General features: G+C 36.7%; 2 protein-coding genes across 5 annotated transcripts; both read right to left on the bottom strand.

Moving 5' to 3' along the window:
* Nucleotides 1-136: 136 nt before the first annotated feature.
* Nucleotides 137-16,646, bottom strand: LOC135746755 (uncharacterized). 4 transcript variants are annotated; one of them, XM_065265433.2, is made up of 7 exons: nt 16,460-16,646; nt 4,669-5,606; nt 4,375-4,471; nt 2,787-2,897; nt 1,655-1,821; nt 1,301-1,344; nt 1,019-1,182 (listed from the first exon to the last, which is right to left on the bottom strand). In XM_065265433.2, exons 2-7 carry the CDS (start codon nt 5,583-5,585, stop codon nt 1,166-1,168), a joined length of 1,353 nt encoding a protein of 450 aa, XP_065121505.1. In that variant the 5' UTR covers nt 5,586-5,606; nt 16,460-16,646; the 3' UTR covers nt 1,019-1,165. The 4 variants fall into 4 exon arrangements, with proteins under 4 accessions (XP_065121503.1, XP_065121504.1, XP_065121505.1 ...); XM_065265434.2 differs by having other exon boundaries at nt 1,655-1,743; XM_065265431.2 differs by lacking the exon at nt 1,301-1,344 and having other exon boundaries at nt 137-1,182.
* A 1,084-nt stretch (nt 16,647-17,730) lies between these two features.
* Nucleotides 17,731-20,386, bottom strand: LOC135746623 (leukemia-associated protein 7 homolog). The gene is made up of 2 exons (XM_065265262.2): nt 19,826-20,386; nt 17,731-18,588 (listed from the first exon to the last, which is right to left on the bottom strand). The coding sequence occupies exons 1-2, from the start codon at nt 20,126-20,128 to the stop codon at nt 18,382-18,384; spliced, it is 510 nt and encodes a 169-aa protein (XP_065121334.1). The 5' UTR covers nt 20,129-20,386; the 3' UTR covers nt 17,731-18,381.
* Nucleotides 20,387-21,117: the final 731 nt, after the last annotated feature.

Raw genomic sequence — 21,117 nt, 5'->3', positions numbered from 1 at the left:
CAGGACCCAGAAGGGACTAACATGCACACATACAACACTACCATCCCAGAAATGTAATTAAGAATTTTTTTTAAATCAAAATCCACGTGACACTTTTTGTTTTGTATTTTATTTAGCATTGGAGACAAATACATACATACAAAAATAATAGTCTTTAATAAATGCGACTTTGTTCAAACCTTGATTTTGGTATTCTTTTTTGGACCAATGACTGCTCTTTGTTTTCTTCTTGGCTGGACAGGGAAACTGGTGATATTGTTCATTGTCTCTGTGGCAATGTCTCTGTTGGTCTTTCTTTTTCTATTGGTAAATAGTGGACGTATTTTACGCGAGTTGTCATCACAAAGTTTTTCAAATCTTTGAGTGTTCACATTTTCTTTCTGTATTTGCACATCCAGTTCATTGACTTTATGGGCAATATCCTCAGGTATTTTCTTCCATGTCTGTAGAGTGTTCAGTATGTTTTCCAGTTTCCAAATAGTCGAACTGTGCCTTTTTTTATCTTCAGTTTCATGTTGAATAGGCTCCACTGGAATGTTTTCAATGTTTTCTGACTTTGTCTCACATACCTCATTTAAAAGTCCCTTTGCAAGTAGCAGACATGCACATTTTTTATGATATGAGAAAGTACAGCATTCACATACATTTGTCCCAACACAAGGTTTTGATGCTGCTCTGCCAAACAAACTTTCAACCTCAAATTCTTTTGAGGCTTTGCATAAAATGCGATACTTGTTCCTTTGAATTAGGTTGTTGGCATGGGCTTGCAATTGTGTGTTTATGTCTGGAAAAGTCTCACTATCACCACAAGTGAGAAGACTTAATAAAATTAGATGCTTACATGTACATCCTCTTGTACCAGCTATACAACTGCAGAACTGTTCTGCAGGGCATACACAGTAAACTAAATGTGGATTGTTCTCAGATGGAACATTGTAGATGTACGTTTCTCTTGAAGCTACACTAACTTTTCTGGCCCAACCATTGTCTAGCATCCTTTGAGCAGAATTTTTCATTTCTTCTATTTTACATTGCAGAGGATTATAGACTCTCCCAACAGACTGTAGATCCTGTATTATATTGAAGTACTTCTCTGTCTTGTTCAGTAGCACATCAATCAGGTGATCCAATCTGCGATTCCGGATACCACAGAGGAACTGGTATTTTAAACGGTGGAAGAAACTAGGGGAAAAAACAAAGAGACCGCTTGATTAGTTAAGTGGTAATAGACTTGATCAAATTTGAATGTACTATTGGTTTAGTCAGGCTTTAACAAGTTATAAAAGTCAAACATATTTACATAAGTATGTTTTCTTTGAAAAATTGTAGTCAAGCTGAAAGCAGCTGATGATTGGGAGAAATAGGCAAATCAGAAGAGTAGAAGGACTAAATAAATAAGCCAATTAAAGTCATTGCATAATACACATGTTGAGCAGTACTACAAACAACACACAATTTTTCACATTGTGAATTTTAAAACCAAAATTTAAATGTTGCGTAAAGCTATTTTAAATGTGTGTTTCGAGTTTGTCACACAACGGAAAATGTTATTAAACAATTTGAATAATAAAAATGACAAGTAAATATAAGTTATAAAAATCTTGGAAAATTTGGCATTAATCAGCAATGAAGAGAACATGCATAAAATATATACCGTTCTATTAGATTGTTTGTGTCAGAGTTTCCATGCTTATAGCATCTTCCAAAGTCTGACCACAGATGACCAATTGGCTCCCAGTGGTTCTGGAAATACATGCACACATTTTTTAAGTTCTTAAACCTGCAATGGAATATCCCAGCCTTTTCTTTGAATTCATGTTCCTGTGAAAATGGACAAAAAATACAATATTATTAGTTTGAACTGCAAATGATTTACAGGGGCCATTCCAGAAAGTAGGTTAAGGCCTTGTCACCGTGACTTTTTACGCGGTTCGGCCGGCCGTCCACACAGAAACGCAATATGACGTCACTGAAACAGAACATTTTGGAAAACCCCTACCAGGGTGAGTATTTTAAGAAACGCAGGTTGCGGTGTTGTCGTGTTGACAGTAAAACCAGGGTTTTTGCCTTGCAACGTCACTTTTGTTAGGCTTCTGATTGGCCAAGGTGGCTTTACGATTTGAGTTGTATCAACACCTGCTGGTGTGGCATGCTCTTGACAGCGCGTGATCACGTGATTTTGAGTGTTCATTTTTACATAGTGGTTGTGCACACGCTTAATTCTGAGTCAACCTACCTCTGAGTCAATTGAACTTACTCAGTTCAGCTGTTTTGTAACTGAAAACTCGTTTTTTTCTATCTCAGAGAAAGTCAACTCAGAGTTCAAGTTTTAACTCTGATTTGGTTGAACCTCCTTACTGAAACGGACCCCAGGGCATTTATGTAATCCTTGACCCCAGTTTGTGTATTCTGAGATTCTGTCATGTTCATGATTGATGGTTTTATAACAATTTAGGCCAATATGAAACTGAAGACATTTAATAACCATATGCTTATTGTATTTACAGTAACACATTCACACACCTTATCAAGGACAGACTGAAATATTTTTTATATGTTTGTGTTACTCAACTCATCTACCCTTTCAGGTGTACAATTTCTTATGTGAAAGAATTTTAAAAACTGAATTATGATAGCTGTTTTTCATGATAATCTATGTAAAAAAAATTATACAATATCTAAAAGGTTTTCTTAAGCCAGGCACTGCATGTTCATATTGGATTACAGCACGTTATCAATGTTGTAATTGAATTATTTGAAAATATGTAAATGAAAAAGTAACACACCGTGGAACAGGATTTCAGCTCTGCCATCAATTGCATGATTTGTCCTCTTGTATCTGCCTTCTCAGGTCCACTCACTCCAGACTCTGACCTTGACAGCCAACGGATAACTGCCTGTGTATAATCATGATGGGAAAATGTAAAGAAAATATTTATGCTGTAACCTTCCATTGATCCAATGCATTTGGCTAAACTAGTCTGAGCACTAAAATGAGAGTAATGCTGTGTTAACGGAAAAAATCAACACAGCAATCAAAGAATTAATAAAATAGTCCACTAGGCTACAATGAAAACTTGTTCTCAATTATTTGTAGTTGCTTGCACCTGTAGATAGTCCTCTAGATTAAACTATGACAAAACTTATATTTGAAATGTCCTGCTACTTTGCAAACACCATGTCTAAAACTAAGTGACCATCTGGGACATTTAAGAGTAGACCATTCTCATTTAAACTTGTTGGTTTATCCCAGACAGGGACTAGACTAGTCCTATAATAGTCTAAATGTAAGAGCTGAATAATGTCTGAACTGAAAACAATTTGCACTGACACATCTTAAAATACATCAGTGCCCTTTGTTTTGTTTCAAAATGCACACAAGTTATGTTTTAAGTAAGGCATGTTTGTTTAAACAAGTTATTTTTCCTAATTAACTGTCTTAAAGGCGGTCTAAGGGAATCTGTGAATCCCCTCCCTTCCGTGCTTTCATGAACGCGACCAACACCCACCCCCAAATCCTTCTTGTCGTTTATTGGCTGGAACACTTTGTTATGTTTCGTGGTGGTAGGTTTGGCCATAGATATGTAAAGGCCAGATGTCTTACGGCGGAGTCTGTAACGTCCTCACCTAGCGGCCATCTTACCACAGACAGTTCGCTCACTCTAAGCATCGAGTTTAATGGTGCAGGTACTTTTAAATGACCATAACTTGCTCAATTTTCTACCAATTTTCAAACGGTTTGGTTTCTTACAAACGTTATTAACGTGGCTATAATTCTGGATGCTTTAACATTTTTCATGAATTTTTTCTATTTTTTTAGTATAAGCATGCAGTGTCATAGGTACATCTTTGATGTTTATAAAAAAACAAACCGTTTGAAAATCTGTAAAAAATTAAGCAAGTTATGGTCATTTAAAAGTACCTGTACCATTAAAACTCAATCGTACGAGTGAGCGAGCGTCATGTGGTAAGATGGCCGCCAAAATGCGGACGTTCCACTCAATTGGCCAGCAGCGCGGGCGAGACATCTAGCCTTTATACATATCTATGGGTTTGGCCACTGTGTCTTTATTGCAGTTTGTGGAGCCTGGGCTGTCTACAGAGATTGCGGTTTTTACAGTTTGATCAGTGGACAGGCGGCAAGCAGATAGTGAGGAGATGTTTGCTGTATGTAACAAAAAATGTTTTATTGTCTAAAATGCATGAATTCGCTTAGAGCACCTTTAACCTAATCCATGTCCAGGAAACCACCTTTAAATCATCAGACATTATGTAATCATTGTAACTGTTACAATTAAATACACTTCTATTCCATTACTATTAAAAGGAGCAAAAATCATAGCAGTTTTCATTTCAACTTAACTTAGTACTTACTTGTGTGACATGGTACCAGCAAAGCAGGACATCTGACTCTTTGAATACCTTGCGGATGGCATTGATTTCACCCTGGTCTTTATCGACCATGAAGCACCTAAAAATACAAATATTTTAGGCTTAAAGGCAGAGAAACTAGAATCTATATAAACCATTCAAATCTATTTCAGACCTCTCTTAAAAATAAAGACAATTAAAATGAAAGACATGCATAAAAGTTAAATATTAAAGAAACACTTAACACATCATTATTGTATCCTTTGAAATTAATTAGTTTACATCACTTTATATTACCTTGGAGCTATGTAAAACGTTGGTTTCAGCTTTTCTAGTGCCAGCTGAATTGTAGCCTGCTTTTCATTTCCCAAGATCATATAGGCAACAGGTATGCCATGACCATGGCTATCCCTAACAATTAATGTAAATAAAGGAAATCCATACTGATTGACACAGTGTGTTGCATCCATGAAGACAATATCTTTTCCATATTCTCGAAGGTTGTCTCTCATCGATGGTGTTTGCAAAACTATGACAAGATCTGTTTGAGGGCTGTAAGGCTGATAAAAAACAACACACTCTCTAAAAGGGCCCTCAAGAAGTTGTGTTGTACTATTGGCATCATCTTTGTGTTGCTGATTTTTTCGCATCATACATGTCCGAATATTGTCTATGTCTTTTGGAGTAACAAAATATGCTCGGTTGTTAAGATCAGTATGCCCTTGTTCCTTGGACCATTCATGAGATTTTAGGAGAATTGTATCTGGCTTAACACCAAGAGATAAAAGATCTTGAATATGCTTTACTAGCTCTTCACAAATTTTTTCTGAGTGAACCTCAGAAGAACTTGTTGGGTCATGTCCTGAATGAATACTGTAAATCCTTTCAACTATAACCAGTTTATTGACCCAATCTGTCCTCCTTTTAAAGGAAACATAGGCCTTACATCCTTTGGCTCGATAACTTCGGGGCATGCATGCTCCAGAGCGTTTGCATGTAAACAAAAAATATCCATCTCTCTGATTTTGCAGACTTGCAGAATTCACAATCCTAAAATTTGCATCTTTGGAGGTGTTTATGGTGGTTAGCCTATCTTGAATGAACTTAGAAGCTTCAGAATCCTTTTTCAGAACATGAACTGTAATATCAGTATTTCTGTTGTTTCCTTTACATCTCTCCTCTTTGAACACAGCTGTCTTTATATAATCATCCATTATAGATGTACAGAATAACACCTAAAAGCAAAGGGAAACAAACGAAAAATTAGTCTACAAACACCAACAATGTAAAAAAACTAAAATCTCAAAACAATAAAATGCCATGTAGATTCTGAGCTCTGCATGTATTGAATAGTTGGAAAGATAATGATCTTTATAAAGAGGCATTAAAAACCTTCTGTCAGTCTGAATTCATTGTCACATTACAGAATAAATATATATGATATGATGACTTGAGATCAACACTTAAATGACGGTCTGAAGGCATCGTCGCGTACAGAATAAATATATATGATAAGATGACTTGAGATCAACACTTAAATGATGGTCTGAAGGCATCGTCGTGTACAGAATAAATATATATGATAAGATGACTTGAGATCAACACTTAAATGATGGTCTGAAGGCATCGTCGTGTACAGAATAAATATATATGATAAGATGACTTGAGATCAACGCTTAAATGATGGTCTGAAGGCATCGTCGCGTTACAGAATAAATATATATGATAAGATGACTGAGATCAACACTTAAATGATGGTCTGAAGGCATCGTCGCGTTACAGAATAAATATATATGATAAGATGACTGAGATCAACGCTTAAATGATGGTCTGAAGGCATCGTCGCGTTACAGAATAAATATATATGATAAGATGACTGAGATCAACGCTTAAATGACGGTCTGAAGGCATCGTCGCGTTACAGAATAAATATATATGATAAGATGACTGAGATCAACACTTAAATGACGGTCTGAAGGCATCGTCGCGTTACAGAATAAATATATATGATAAGATGACTGAGATCAACACTTAAATGATGGTCTGAAGGCATCGTCGCGTTACAGAATAAATATATATGATAAGATGACTGAGATCAACACTTAAATGATGGTCTGAAGGCATCGTCGCGTTACAGAATAAATATATATGATAAGATGACTGAGATCAACGCTTAAATGATGGTCTGAAGGCATCGTCGCGTTACAGAATAAATATATATGATAAGATGACTTGAGATCAACGCTTAAATGATGGTCTGAAGGCATCGTCGCGTTACAGAATAAATATATATGATAAGATGACTGAGATCAACGCTTAAATGATGGTCTGAAGGCATCGTCGCGTACAGAATAAATATATATGATAAGATGACTTGAGATCAACACTTAAATGACGGTCTGAAGGCATCGTCGCGTACAGAATAAATATATATGATAAGATGACTTGAGATCAACACTTAAATGATGGTCTGAAGGCATCGTCGTGTACAGAATAAATATATATGATAAGATGACTTGAGATCAACACTTAAATGATGGTCTGAAGGCATCGTCGTGTACAGAATAAATATATATGATAAGATGACTTGAGATCAACGCTTAAATGATGGTCTGAAGGCATCGTCGCGTTACAGAATAAATATATATGATAAGATGACTGAGATCAACACTTAAATGATGGTCTGAAGGCATCGTCGCGTTACAGAATAAATATATATGATAAGATGACTGAGATCAACGCTTAAATGATGGTCTGAAGGCATCGTCGCGTTACAGAATAAATATATATGATAAGATGACTGAGATCAACGCTTAAATGACGGTCTGAAGGCATCGTCGCGTTACAGAATAAATATATATGATAAGATGACTGAGATCAACACTTAAATGACGGTCTGAAGGCATCGTCGCGTTACAGAATAAATATATATGATAAGATGACTGAGATCAACACTTAAATGATGGTCTGAAGGCATCGTCGCGTTACAGAATAAATATATATGATAAGATGACTGAGATCAACACTTAAATGATGGTCTGAAGGCATCGTCGCGTTACAGAATAAATATATATGATAAGATGACTGAGATCAACGCTTAAATGATGGTCTGAAGGCATCGTCGCGTTACAGAATAAATATATATGATAAGATGACTTGAGATCAACGCTTAAATGATGGTCTGAAGGCATCGTCGCGTTACAGAATAAATATATATGATAAGATGACTGAGATCAACGCTTAAATGATGGTCTGAAGGCATCGTCGCGTTACAGAATAAATATATATGATAAGATGACTGAGATCAACGCTTAAATGATGGTCTGAAGGCATCGTCGCGTTACAGAATAAATATATATGATAAGATGACTGAGATCAACGCTTAAATGATGGTCTGAAGGCATCGTCGCGTACAGAATAAATATATATGATAAGATGACTTGAGATCAACACTTAAATGACGGTCTGAAGGCATCGTCGCGTTACAGAATAAATATATATGATAGGATGACTTGAGATCAACACTTAAATGACGGTCTGAAGGCATCGTCGCGTACAGAATAAATATATATGATAGGATGACTTGAGATCAACACTTAAATGACGGTCTGAAGGCATCGTCGCGTACAGAATAAATATATATGATAAGATGACTGAGATCAACACTTAGATGATGGTCTGAAGGCGTCGTCGCGTTACAGAATAAATATATATGATAAGATGACTGATATCAACACTTAAATGATGGTCTGAAGGCATCGTCGCGTTGCAGAATAAATATATATGATAAGATGACTTGAGATCAACACTTAAATGACGGTCTGAAGGCATCGTCGCGTTACAGAATAAATATATATGATAAGATGACTGAGATCAACGCTTAAATGATGGTCTGAAGGCATCGTCGCGTACAGAATAAATATATATGATAAGATGACTTGAGATCAACACTTAAATGACGGTCTGAAGGCATCGTCGCGTTACAGAATAAATATATATGATAGGATGACTTGAGATCAACACTTAAATGACGGTCTGAAGGCATCGTCGCGTACAGAATAAATATATATGATAGGATGACTTGAGATCAACACTTAAATGACGGTCTGAAGGCATCGTCGCGTACAGAATAAATATATATGATAAGATGACTGAGATCAACACTTAGATGATGGTCTGAAGGCGTCGTCGCGTTACAGAATAAATATATATGATAAGATGACTGATATCAACACTTAAATGATGGTCTGAAGGCATCGTCGCGTTGCAGAATAAATATATATGATAAGATGACTTGAGATCAACACTTAAATGACGGTCTGAAGGCATCGTCGCGTTACAGAATAAATATATATGATAAGATGACTGAGATCAACACTTAAATGACGGTCTGAAGGCATCGTCGCGTTACAGAATAAACATATATGATAAGATGACTTGAGATCAACACTTAAATGATGGTCTGAAGGCATCGTCGTGTACAGAATAAATATATATGATAAGATGACTTGAGATCAACACTTAAATGATGGTCTGAAGGCATCGTCGCGTTACAGAATAAATATATATGATAAGATGACTGAGATCAACGCTTAAATGATGGTCTGAAGGCATCGTCGCGTACAGAATAAATATATATGATAAGATGACTTGAGATCAACACTTAAATGACGGTCTGAAGGCATCGTCGCGTTACAGAATAAATATATATGATAGGATGACTTGAGATCAACACTTAAATGACGGTCTGAAGGCATCGTCGCGTACAGAATAAATATATATGATAAGATGACTGAGATCAACACTTAGATGATGGTCTGAAGGCGTCGTCGCGTTACAGAATAAATATATATGATAAGATGACTGATATCAACACTTAAATGATGGTCTGAAGGCATCGTCGCGTTGCAGAATAAATATATATGATAAGATGACTTGAGATCAACACTTAAATGACGGTCTGAAGGCATCGTCGCGTTACAGAATAAATATATATGATAAGATGACTGAGATCAACACTTAAATGACGGTCTGAAGGCATCGTCGCGTTACAGAATAAACATATATGATAAGATGACTTGAGATCAACACTTAAATGATGGTCTGAAGGCATCGTCGTGTACAGAATAAATATATATGATAAGATGACTTGAGATCAACACTTAAATGATGGTCTGAAGGCATCGTCGTGTACAGAATAAATATATATGATAAGATGACTTGAGATCAACGCTTAAATGATGGTCTGAAGGCATCGTCGCGTTACAGAATAAATATATATGATAAGATGACTGAGATCAACACTTAAATGATGGTCTGAAGGCATCGTCGCGTTACAGAATAAATATATATGATAAGATGACTGAGATCAACGCTTAAATGATGGTCTGAAGGCATCGTCGCGTTACAGAATAAATATATATGATAAGATGACTGAGATCAACGCTTAAATGACGGTCTGAAGGCATCGTCGCGTTACAGAATAAATATATATGATAAGATGACTGAGATCAACACTTAAATGACGGTCTGAAGGCATCGTCGCGTTACAGAATAAATATATATGATAAGATGACTGAGATCAACACTTAAATGATGGTCTGAAGGCATCGTCGCGTTACAGAATAAATATATATGATAAGATGACTGAGATCAACACTTAAATGATGGTCTGAAGGCATCGTCGCGTTACAGAATAAATATATATGATAAGATGACTGAGATCAACGCTTAAATGATGGTCTGAAGGCATCGTCGCGTTACAGAATAAATATATATGATAAGATGACTTGAGATCAACGCTTAAATGATGGTCTGAAGGCATCGTCGCGTTACAGAATAAATATATATGATAAGATGACTGAGATCAACGCTTAAATGATGGTCTGAAGGCATCGTCGCGTACAGAATAAATATATATGATAAGATGACTGAGATCAACACTTAAATGATGGTCTGAAGGCATCGTCGCGTTACAGAATAAATATATATGATAAGATGACTGAGATCAACGCTTAAATGACGGTCTGAAGGCATCGTCGCGTTACAGAATAAATATATATGATAAGATGACTGAGATCAACACTTAAATGACGGTCTGAAGGCATCGTCGCGTTACAGAATAAATATATATGATAAGATGACTGAGATCAACACTTAAATGATGGTCTGAAGGCATCGTCGCGTTACAGAATAAATATATATGATAAGATGACTGAGATCAACACTTAAATGATGGTCTGAAGGCATCGTCGCGTTACAGAATAAATATATATGATAAGATGACTGAGATCAACGCTTAAATGATGGTCTGAAGGCATCGTCGCGTTACAGAATAAATATATATGATAAGATGACTTGAGATCAACGCTTAAATGATGGTCTGAAGGCATCGTCGCGTTACAGAATAAATATATATGATAAGATGACTGAGATCAACGCTTAAATGATGGTCTGAAGGCATCGTCGCGTACAGAATAAATATATATGATAAGATGACTTGAGATCAACACTTAAATGACGGTCTGAAGGCATCGTCGCGTTACAGAATAAATATATATGATAGGATGACTTGAGATCAACACTTAAATGACGGTCTGAAGGCATCGTCGCGTACAGAATAAATATATATGATAGGATGACTTGAGATCAACACTTAAATGATGGTCTGAAGGCATCGTCGCGTACAGAATAAATATATATGATAAGATGACTGAGATCAACACTTAGATGATGGTCTGAAGGCGTCGTCGCGTTACAGAATAAATATATATGATAAGATGACTGAGATCAACACTTAAATGATGGTCTGAAGGCATCGTCGCGTTGCAGAATAAATATATATGATAAGATGACTTGAGATCAACACTTAAATGACGGTCTGAAGGCATCGTCGCGTTACAGAATAAATATATATGATAAGATGACTGAGATCAACACTTAAATGACGGTCTGAAGGCATCGTCGCGTTACAGAATAAACATATATGATAAGATGACTTGAGATCAACACTTAAATGATGGTCTGAAGGCGTCGTCGCGTTACAGAATAAATATATATGATAAGATGACTGAGATCAACACTTAAATGATGGTCTGAAGGCATCGTCGCGTACAGAATAAATATATATGATAGGATGACTGAGATCAACACTTAAATGATGGTCTGAAGGCATCGTCGCGTTACAGAATAAATATATATGATAAGATGACTGAGATCAACACTTAAATGATGGTCTGAAGGCGTCGTCGCGTTACAGAATAAACATATATGATAAGATGACTTGAGATCAACACTTAAATGATGGTCTGAAGGCGTCGTCGCGTTACAGAATAAATATATATGATAAGATGACTGAGATCAACACTTAAATGATGGTCTGAAGGCATCGTCGCGTACAGAATAAATATATATGATAGGATGACTGAGATCAACACTTAAATGATGGTCTGAAGGCATCGTCGCGTTACAGAATAAATATATATGATAAGATGACTGAGATCAACACTTAAATGATGGTCTGAAGGCGTCGTCGCGTTACAGAATAAATATATATGATAAGATGACTGAGATCAACACTTAAATGATGGTCTGAAGGCATCGTCGCGTACAGAATAAATATATATGATAGGATGACTGAGATCAACACTTAAATGACGGTCTGAAGGCATCGTCGCGTTACAGAATAAATATATATGATAAGATGACTTGAGATCAACACTTAAATGATGGTCTGAAGGCATCGTCGCGTTACAGAATAAATATATATTAGGGCTGCACGATTCGGAGAAAAAATCTAATTGCGATTTTTCTGATAAAAATTGCGATTCGCGATTTAAAGTGCGATTCATTAGTATATAATAAAAGAGCTACATCCAGGCTTGTTGTGGTGGTTTTAATAGCACCAAAGAAAGATGCTGTGCTACTGTTTATTTAAAACCTCTTAAACATTGTACCAAGTTGTCTGCAGGACTTTGCTCTTCTGCAGACAAACTTTTTTTTTATCTAAGAACATTAAAATACAATTTAACAAAAATGTATTGAAAGTTTTATTTAAAATAACATATAGGCCAATGTATTTTGGCTGTCACTACAACAATGCTTCTGACAAGCAAATGTTTAGTTTTTTCTTTTAATCATAAGACTATACTCATCTTGTTTTACTTTTCAGGCATCTGTAATAAATGTAAATATATTAGTTATTAGAATCTATGATTTAACATAAGCAAAAAATACAAATAAAACACTGCACAGTCCTCACTGTACGATTTTAAATGTGGAGCTGCAGAAGCTTGTACAGTTAAGATTAAGGAGTGATTTTAATTTTTGGTGTGTAATAAACATTTCTGACACAGAAAGCACCAGGTTACTGTCTGTCACTTTAAGACACAAGACAGCTTTAAAACTGCTCTGCTTCAATATACTGATAAACATCCAGCTGTTTATGTTCACTTAGACAAGAAAGAAAACTTAAGTTTAGTGATCACGCGTGTGCTGACTGCTCTCTGTGTGCGCGCTTCATGAACCCTCGTGCCTGTAAATATTCAAAGTGCATGGTGCAGATGTGCGGGTGCAAGAAAGTATAATGTACCTCTTTCGTCTGCTGTGTTCCGGGCTATAAACCTGCTTATAGTCTGATGAGGCGCTTGTCATTGTTTGCGATGCATGACGAGAAACGGACGTATATACCTTTCTTTAAGTCCAACATTACACAAAAGGGAAATGTTTTCGCGCATTTCTGTCCTTTCATTTGCCGGTTAATGAGTTATAATGGGTTTTTAAAATGACTGAATCCAAAACCTGCCAACTTCATGACATTCCGCGTTGTGCAGTTAATTCCATTAGTATGCATTTCGCGATTCTGTTGGTGTTTTCCGCATCGCGGAAATCATATGGCCGTACACTTTGTTGAGGAGTTGAACTGCTGCTCGCTCATGTTTTCCTAATGGTGTTATCTGACGTGTAGTCCGCACCTCAGTGTTAATGCACTCTATTGGTTTAAACTGCATCAAACGTAAAATGCGCATGAAGCGAACTGTCAAAAACTGCGTACTAGATGATTGTTATATTTGATAGTTTTGAATCGAAAAAATCGCAGCTCTTGCGATTCGAAAATCGCATCCATTCACATCGCGATTTCGGTTCAAAAACGATTAATCGTGCAGCCCTAATATATATGATAAGATGACTTGAGATCAACACTTAAATGATGGTCTGAAGGCATCGTCGCGTTACAGAATAAATATATATGATAAGATGACTGAGATCAACACTTAAATGATGGTCTGAAGGCATCGTCGCGTTACAGAATAAATATATATGATAAGATGACTGAGATCAACACTTAAATGATGGTCTGAAGGCATCGTCGCGTACAGAATAAATATATATGATAGGATGACTTGAGATCAACACTTAAATGATGGTCTGAAGGCATCGTCGCGTACAGAATAAATATATATGATAAGATGACTTGAGATCAACACTTAAATGACGGTCTGAAGGCATCGTCGCGTTACAGAATAAATATATATGATAAGATGACTTGAGATCAACACTTAAATGACGGTCTGAAGGCATCGTCGCGTACAGAATAAATATATATGATAGGATGACTTGAGATCAACACTTAAATGATGGTCTGAAGGCATCGTCGCGTTACAGAATAAATATATATGATAAGATGACTGAGATCAACACTTAAATGATGGTCTGAAGGCGTCGTCGCGTTACAGAATGAACATATATGATAAGATGACTTGAGATCAACACTTAAATGATGGTCTGAAGGCATCGTCGCGTTACAGAATAAACATATATGATAAGATGACTTGAGATCAACACTTAAATGATGGTCTGAAGGCATCGTCGCGTTACAGAATAAATATATATGATAAGATGACTGAGATCAACACTTAAATGACGGTCTGAAGGCATCGTCGCGTTACAGAATAAATATATATGATAAGATGACTTGAGATCAACACTTAAATGATGGTCTGAAGGCATCGTCGCGTTACAGAATAAATATATATGATAAGATGACTTGAGATCAACACTTAAATGATGGTCTGAAGGCATCATCGCGTTACAGAATAAATATATATGATAAGATGACTGAGATCAACACTTAAATGATGGTCTGAAGGCATCGTCGCGTTACAGAATAAATATATATGATAAGATGACTGAGATCAACACTTAAATGATGGTCTGAAGGCATCGTCGCGTTACAGAATAAATATATATGATAAGATGACTTGAGATCAACACTTAAATGATGGTCTGAAGGCATCGTCGCGTTACAGAATAAATATATATGATAAGATGACTGAGATCAACACTTAAATGATGGTCTGAAGGCATCGTCGCGTTGCAGAATAAATATATATGATAAGATGACTTGAGATCAACACTTAAATGACGGTCTGAAGGCATCGTTGCGTTACAGAATAAATATATATGATAAGATGACTGAGATCAACACTTAAATGACGGTCTGAAGGCATCGTCGCGTTACAGAATAAATATATATGATAAGATGACTTGAGATCAACACTTAAATGATGGTCTGAAGGCGTCGTCGCGTTACAGAATAAATATATATGATAAGATGACTTGAGATCAACACTTAAATGATGGTCTGAAGGCGTCGTCGCGTTACAGAATGAACATATATGATAAGATGACTTGAGATCAACACTTAAATGATGGTCTGAAGGCATCGTCGCGTTACAGAATAAATATATATGATAAGATGACTTGAGATCAACACTTAAATGATGGTCTGAAGGCGTCGTCGCGTTACAGAATGAACATATATGATAAGATGACTTGAGATCAACACTTAAATGATGGTCTGAAGGCATCGTCGCGTTACAGAATAAATATATATGATAAGATGACTTGAGATCAACACTTAAATGATGGTCTGAAGGCATCGTCGCGTACAGAATAAATATATATGATAGGATGACTTGAGATCAACACTTAAATGATGGTCTGAAGGCATCGTCGCGTACAGAATAAATATATATGATAAGATGACTGAGATCAACACTTAGATGATGGTCTGAAGGCGTCGTTGCGTTACAGAATAAATATATATGATAAGATGACTTGAGATCAACACTTAAATGATGGTCTGAAGGCATCGTCGCGTTACAGAATAAATATATATGATAAGATGACTTGAGATCAACACTTAAATGATGGTCTGAAGGCATCGTCGCGTTACAGAATAAATATATATGATAAGATGACTGAGATCAACGCTTAAATGATGGTCTGAAGGCATCGTCGCGTACAGAATAAATATATATGATAAGATGACTTGAGATCAACACTTAAATGACGGTCTGAAGGCATCGTCGCGTACAGAATAAATATATATGATAGGATGACTTGAGATCAACACTTAAATGATGGTCTGAAGGCATCGTCGCGTTACAGAATAAATATATATGATAAGATGACTGAGATCAACACTTAAATGATGGTCTGAAGGCATCGTCGCGTACAGAATAAATATATATGATAAGATGACTGAGATCAACACTTAAATGATGGTCTGAAGGCATCGTCGCGTTACAGAATAAATATATATGATAAGATGACTGATATCAACACTTAAATGATGGTCTGAAGGCATCGTCGCGTTACAGAATAAATATATATGATAAGATGACTGAGATCAACACTTAAATGATGGTCTGAAGGCATCGTCGCGTTACAGAATAAATATATATGATAAGATGACTGAGATCAACACTTAAATGATGGTCTGAAGGCGTCGTCGCGTTGCAGGATAAATAATATTATAAATATGATATAGTATTGTGCGATATATTGGGGCGAAACGGGTGAACAGATCCGGCTTTACGATCTCCCGGGGGGCAGACAGAGAAACAGTCAAGCGCGCCATCCTGCCGCGAGCGTGCAAATGGATTCGGTTCGTTAACTTACGTTACATGAGCGAGCTAACAGCTTTGGTTTTGCGCAAATTTTATTTCTTCGCGAAACTACAAGCAATACATCGTGCTCAGTAGAAACACATTTTCAATGCATAATTTTATAAAAATTTGCTTACCGATGCAACTTATAAATCTGCAACCTGCCTGATATCCTTCACTCCTGGAGCGGTTGAACAATTTCGCGTTAAGCACCTCCCCAGTTTTTGAGCGCGGCTCAATTTGATGACACCTCAAGCGTTGATTGGTAGCGGCAGTTGTTGTTCCAGGAACAACATTAAAAAAGTTGGTCTGAGGACATCAGCCACTTGGCAAAATCAGGACGTGCGCCAAGTTTACACGGCATCTGATGGTCCCGGAAAGACACGTGACATGTTGAAAGTCCCGCCCTCTCTTCTACGCAGCGTCTGAAGTTTGCATATTATTTATTATTTCTCTCTCCAGAAACAACTCGCGTGCATTTTTGTTTATGATAAGACTACAAAGGAGCGCGTGAATGCACAGTTCTATTCTGGTGAATGATCTCAGCTTCAGAGTGTATATTTGACAAGCTCCCTGATCTCTGCTTTGATACAGTTTTCAGACATTTCTCATCGTGATTGTTTATATGCATTTAAAACCCGCATTTTGAGGAGCTGAACAATATATCTCGTTGGGATGACATGCGGGTATTTTCGTTTATTATAGCTCAAATGAGCACGTGACGCGATATTCTTTTATGCTGCTGAATGATCTCCGTTTCAACGCAGTAAGTAACGAGCTAACTTACCTGATATCCGCTTCAGTCTAGTATGCTGACATTTCTCGTAGTGAATGTTGTAAATCCCTGATTTTAAAGAGTTGAACCAACTTCATGTTGCCATGACACGCGCGTCCTCACTACGGCGTGCGTCATTGTTTATTCGTCTCATATATCATTTCCTGATAACTGCTTCAATCTAGTTTGCAACATTTCTCGTGGTGAATGTTTATATACATGTTAGTTTGCAACATTTCTCGTGGTAAATGTTTATATACATGTTAGTTTGCAACATTTCTCGTGGTGAATGTTTATATACATGTTATCTCTCGTTGTAAGGAGCTGAACCATAACTTGTGTTGTGATGATGACGCGCGCGTTCTCACTTCGACACGCCCTTTATGGCATTCTTGTTCACACAGAGGGTTACCCGCGTATCTTACTAGGTCCTCTTTCCGGCAACAATCCCAGAAGATTAACGGAACGAGTTTTTGTTCACACAGACGCTTGTCTGGCAATTTTACGGGTATTTTCTGGGACCAGAGGTCTGTGTGAATGAGGTTCAGTTGGCAAAATCCCTACACTAGAAAAGTGGTATATGGATTGGATTAATAAACAAACAAATAAACGACCTTGGAACTCATAGCCAACTCTAATGTGACAATAAAAATGACTTTATTTAGTACATTATTGGAACGTGATGCAATTATACTTGAACAAAACACTGGAATTCACAAATTCAAACACACCCATCCTCCACCCAATTCCTTTGAATTAATGTCCAGCTGTTCCTCTGTTTACCATCAGGTAACAAAGCCTTTCAAATAACAAACACATCCCCGAGGTGTGACTTTGCTCAGGCATCCCACCTGTCGAGCTGACTGGATTCAGCACAATCACCAACAAACCAACCAGACTTGTTTTACTTGTACTGACTGTCATGCTGAGAGCCAGTCTGGTATGATTCAAGAGAATTTCATTCTTTGGCCTGATTTCTGACTCATGATAAATAGGAAAAACACTTGATGAAGATATCAACTTAAAACAAAAAAAAACAATACTATAAAAAAACCTGTCTTTTGACACATGGACCTTTTGACACATGACCTGAGAAAGCTTCAGTCTCTCTCAGTGTATATTCATGTATATGATAATGCTTGTTTGTAATATTTTAAATACTTTGAGTCATCTTGATGCCCGCATGGAAGCAACCTGATTGAAAAACGCTGATTAAGATTTCGCAAAACCCATCAGAGGTTGTTCCTTAGAATTCATGCAACAAAATCCCACATCTAGAGATCTTCAGATATCAGGGAAGGACTTGTATAGTTCCCTCAGCTTGTGTCTTGTCACGGTGGAGTTCAGACTGTTCTCATCTCGCACATAGTCAAGCAGATTACTGACTATGAGCCGAAGACAGTCCCGAAGTTCCCTCAAGTCTCTATCTGAGCGGGAAGCACCTTCACCAAGAGCCATCCTCAAGCAGATGTTCTTTAGGTCAACACTGTCCTTTAAGATGAAAACATAAAGATTAAATGCAACGATACAAACCTAAGTAAAAGCATTTACATTTGCATTTTGGAGTTAACATGTGTCACACAATATTCACATTCATTATACTAATCCAGCAAGCATATGACCGACCTTCAACGTTGTTCTTGTTTTAACGTTAAAACAACGTTGATATAACAGTTAATGCTAAAAAGGTTGATAAAATGCTTAAAAATCAATGTTGAAATATGGTTAAAATAATGTCAGTTCTTGTTTTAATGTAAAAACAACGTTGATACAACAGTTAATGCTAAAAAGGTTAATAAAATGCTAAAAAATCAACGTTGAAATATGGTTGAAATAATGTCAGTTCTTGTTTTAATGTAAAAACAACGTTGATACAACAGTTAATGCTAAAAAGGTTAATAAAATGCTAAAAAAATCAACGTTGAGATATGGTTGAAATAATGTTAGTTCTTGTTTCAACGTTGAAACAGTGTTGATCAACAGTTAATGCTAAAAAGGTTAATAAAATGCTTAAAAATCAACGTTGAAATATGGTTGAAATAATGTCAGTTCTTGTTTCAACGTTGAAACAAGGTTGATACAACAGCTAAGAGTTGTTTTTTTCATTTAGCCCTGTTTTACTAAGAGTTTTATTTAGTGTTTTATTCTTAGTTGGTTAACTTGTGTGCTCTATTACATCAATTTAAAAGTCTTTATTAAGTGTTTATTGGCTGTTGTCATGACAAGATTTGTGAAGGGAGGTCAGAGTATGTTTTGTTTTGATATTAACTTGTTTTAGTTTATCTATTGCTGGAATTGCACTTAGTTAGAAATTACAACATTTGAAAAGCATTATTAAACAACCATGATTTTCAGTTTCTACTGTTTTTCAGTATTGCCTGTAAGTGTACATCCGTGCAATCTTAGTATGATTTTGTACAGGTTGGTGGAGTATGTACACACATATGTGGTTTCATTGATTGGTTATTTGAGATGGCCTTGTACATTGAAATTTTGCCATATGCTACCCTAGGTTTTCGTGAACGCCGTCACTGGTGTATACTACTTCTGTACTGTAGTGAATTAATAAACTGTAGCAAATACTGTAATATGTTTTAATATTCACTATGGTAATGTTCCCAAACACTGTAGGAATTTGTCTGCTGTTGTAAACACTAAAGCATAGCCTCCATATTCTTTGTTAAATCACAAAATGTGCAACACAAAACAACCAATAAAATATTTTTACCTTGCACCTGAGCAAACTCGTTTCGTGTCTTGTAATGCTTTTCATAAAGTCTTCCTCTATAGATATGAGCTGCGTCAATATATCGATGAGTCGCGTGAAGCAGCTTTCTCGAGCTCTCTCCGCGATCGTCTTCAACCTGCGCGACTGCTTCGTGGACTCATCATACCCGCCGCGGACAGGTGTTGTTGTTAATCCACACTGACCTTCACCGTCTCCATCACAGCTCCTGTTTATCTTGTGAGCCCGCAGCTCGTAAAGTATTTTCAAGGCATCGGTTTGGTGCGTTAAAGGGCAGCGTCCCATTTTGAGCGCCGCGAACACACACGCGACTGTTCCAATGTGCTGGATCGGATGAACTGATCGAAATAGATCCACTGCTCTGTGGCTTCCTCACCTGTTCATTGTCAGGTTTGCAATCCTGCGCACATTCACACCGATAGGATCATATCTCTGTGTTTTCACGACTGAGCGAGATTTGATGGCACAGACCGTTTTAGTGACTTCCCCCATGAGTCAAAAATGAAGGAATAGACCAGCGCTTGCTTACATATGCAAATGTCACCTGATAGATATCCTGCCTCGCGCTGGAGGGGGTCATGAAAACCGTTGATTGGGGGCAGGGAAATCTTAAGAAAATTAACCGTCATGGTTTAACTACAGTATATAGTTTAACTGTGGTATTTGTAGTGAAATCTAAATAACCACACAAATACTGCAGCTTTAAAGGAATATCACCCAAAAAAATCTTAAATGTCTTTGTTCTGATTAACACGAAGGAAGATACTTTGAGGAATGTTTGGTACCAAACTGTTCATAAGCTTCTTTCACATAGCATGATTTTTCAATACTATGGCAGTGAATGGGGCTCATGATTGGTTTGGTTACAAACATCTCCAAATATCTTCATTTGTGATTATCAGAACAAAGAAATGGTTTGTAACAACATGAGAGTGAATGACAGAATTTTAATTTTTGGGTGAACTATCCCTTTAATATTTGTAGAATACGTAATTTAATGCAAATGTAATGTTTTTTAAACTGTGCCAATATTAACTTACTACACTGCAGTTTATGAAGTCACAGTAATTTAACATATAGACAGAAGACGGTTTCAGCAGCAACAACATAAACAAACAGCTTTCGTGGACTAAATGCAACTTCCTGTTGACTTCCACATAATTAAGAGTCATTTTACAGAACTTTATTTTTGATAAAAAGGGAAATAAATGGCAAGTAAAATATCATATCAAACGCATATCAACTATTATACCAAGCTAACTTACAGTGTAAAA

This window comes from Paramisgurnus dabryanus, chromosome 4 (assembly GCF_030506205.2).
Source record: "Paramisgurnus dabryanus chromosome 4, PD_genome_1.1, whole genome shotgun sequence".
NCBI classification, from domain to species: domain Eukaryota; kingdom Metazoa; phylum Chordata; class Actinopteri; order Cypriniformes; family Cobitidae; genus Paramisgurnus; species Paramisgurnus dabryanus.
The sequence above is the reverse complement of the archived record's forward strand: the minus strand, read 5'-3'. Positions and strand labels throughout refer to the sequence as shown.

Coding starts and splice junctions, on each gene's coding strand:
- LOC135746623 (XM_065265262.2), bottom strand. CDS start 20,128: ATGGGACGCTGCCCTTTAACGCACCAAACCGATGCCTTGAAAATACTT. Junction 18,589..19,825: donor CGAGTTTGCTCAGGTGCAAG/GTAAAAATATTT, acceptor TTCATCTTAAAG/GACAGTGTTGACCTAAAGAA.
- LOC135746755 (XM_065265431.2), bottom strand. CDS start 5,585: ATGGATGATTATATAAAGACAGCTGTGTTCAAAGAGGAGAGATGTAAA. Junction 4,472..4,668: donor ACGTTTTACATAGCTCCAAG/GTAATATAAAGT, acceptor TTGTATTTTTAG/GTGCTTCATGGTCGATAAAG. Junction 1,183..1,654: donor ACAAACAATCTAATAGAACG/GTATATATTTTA, acceptor TTTTTCCCCTAG/TTTCTTCCACCGTTTAAAAT.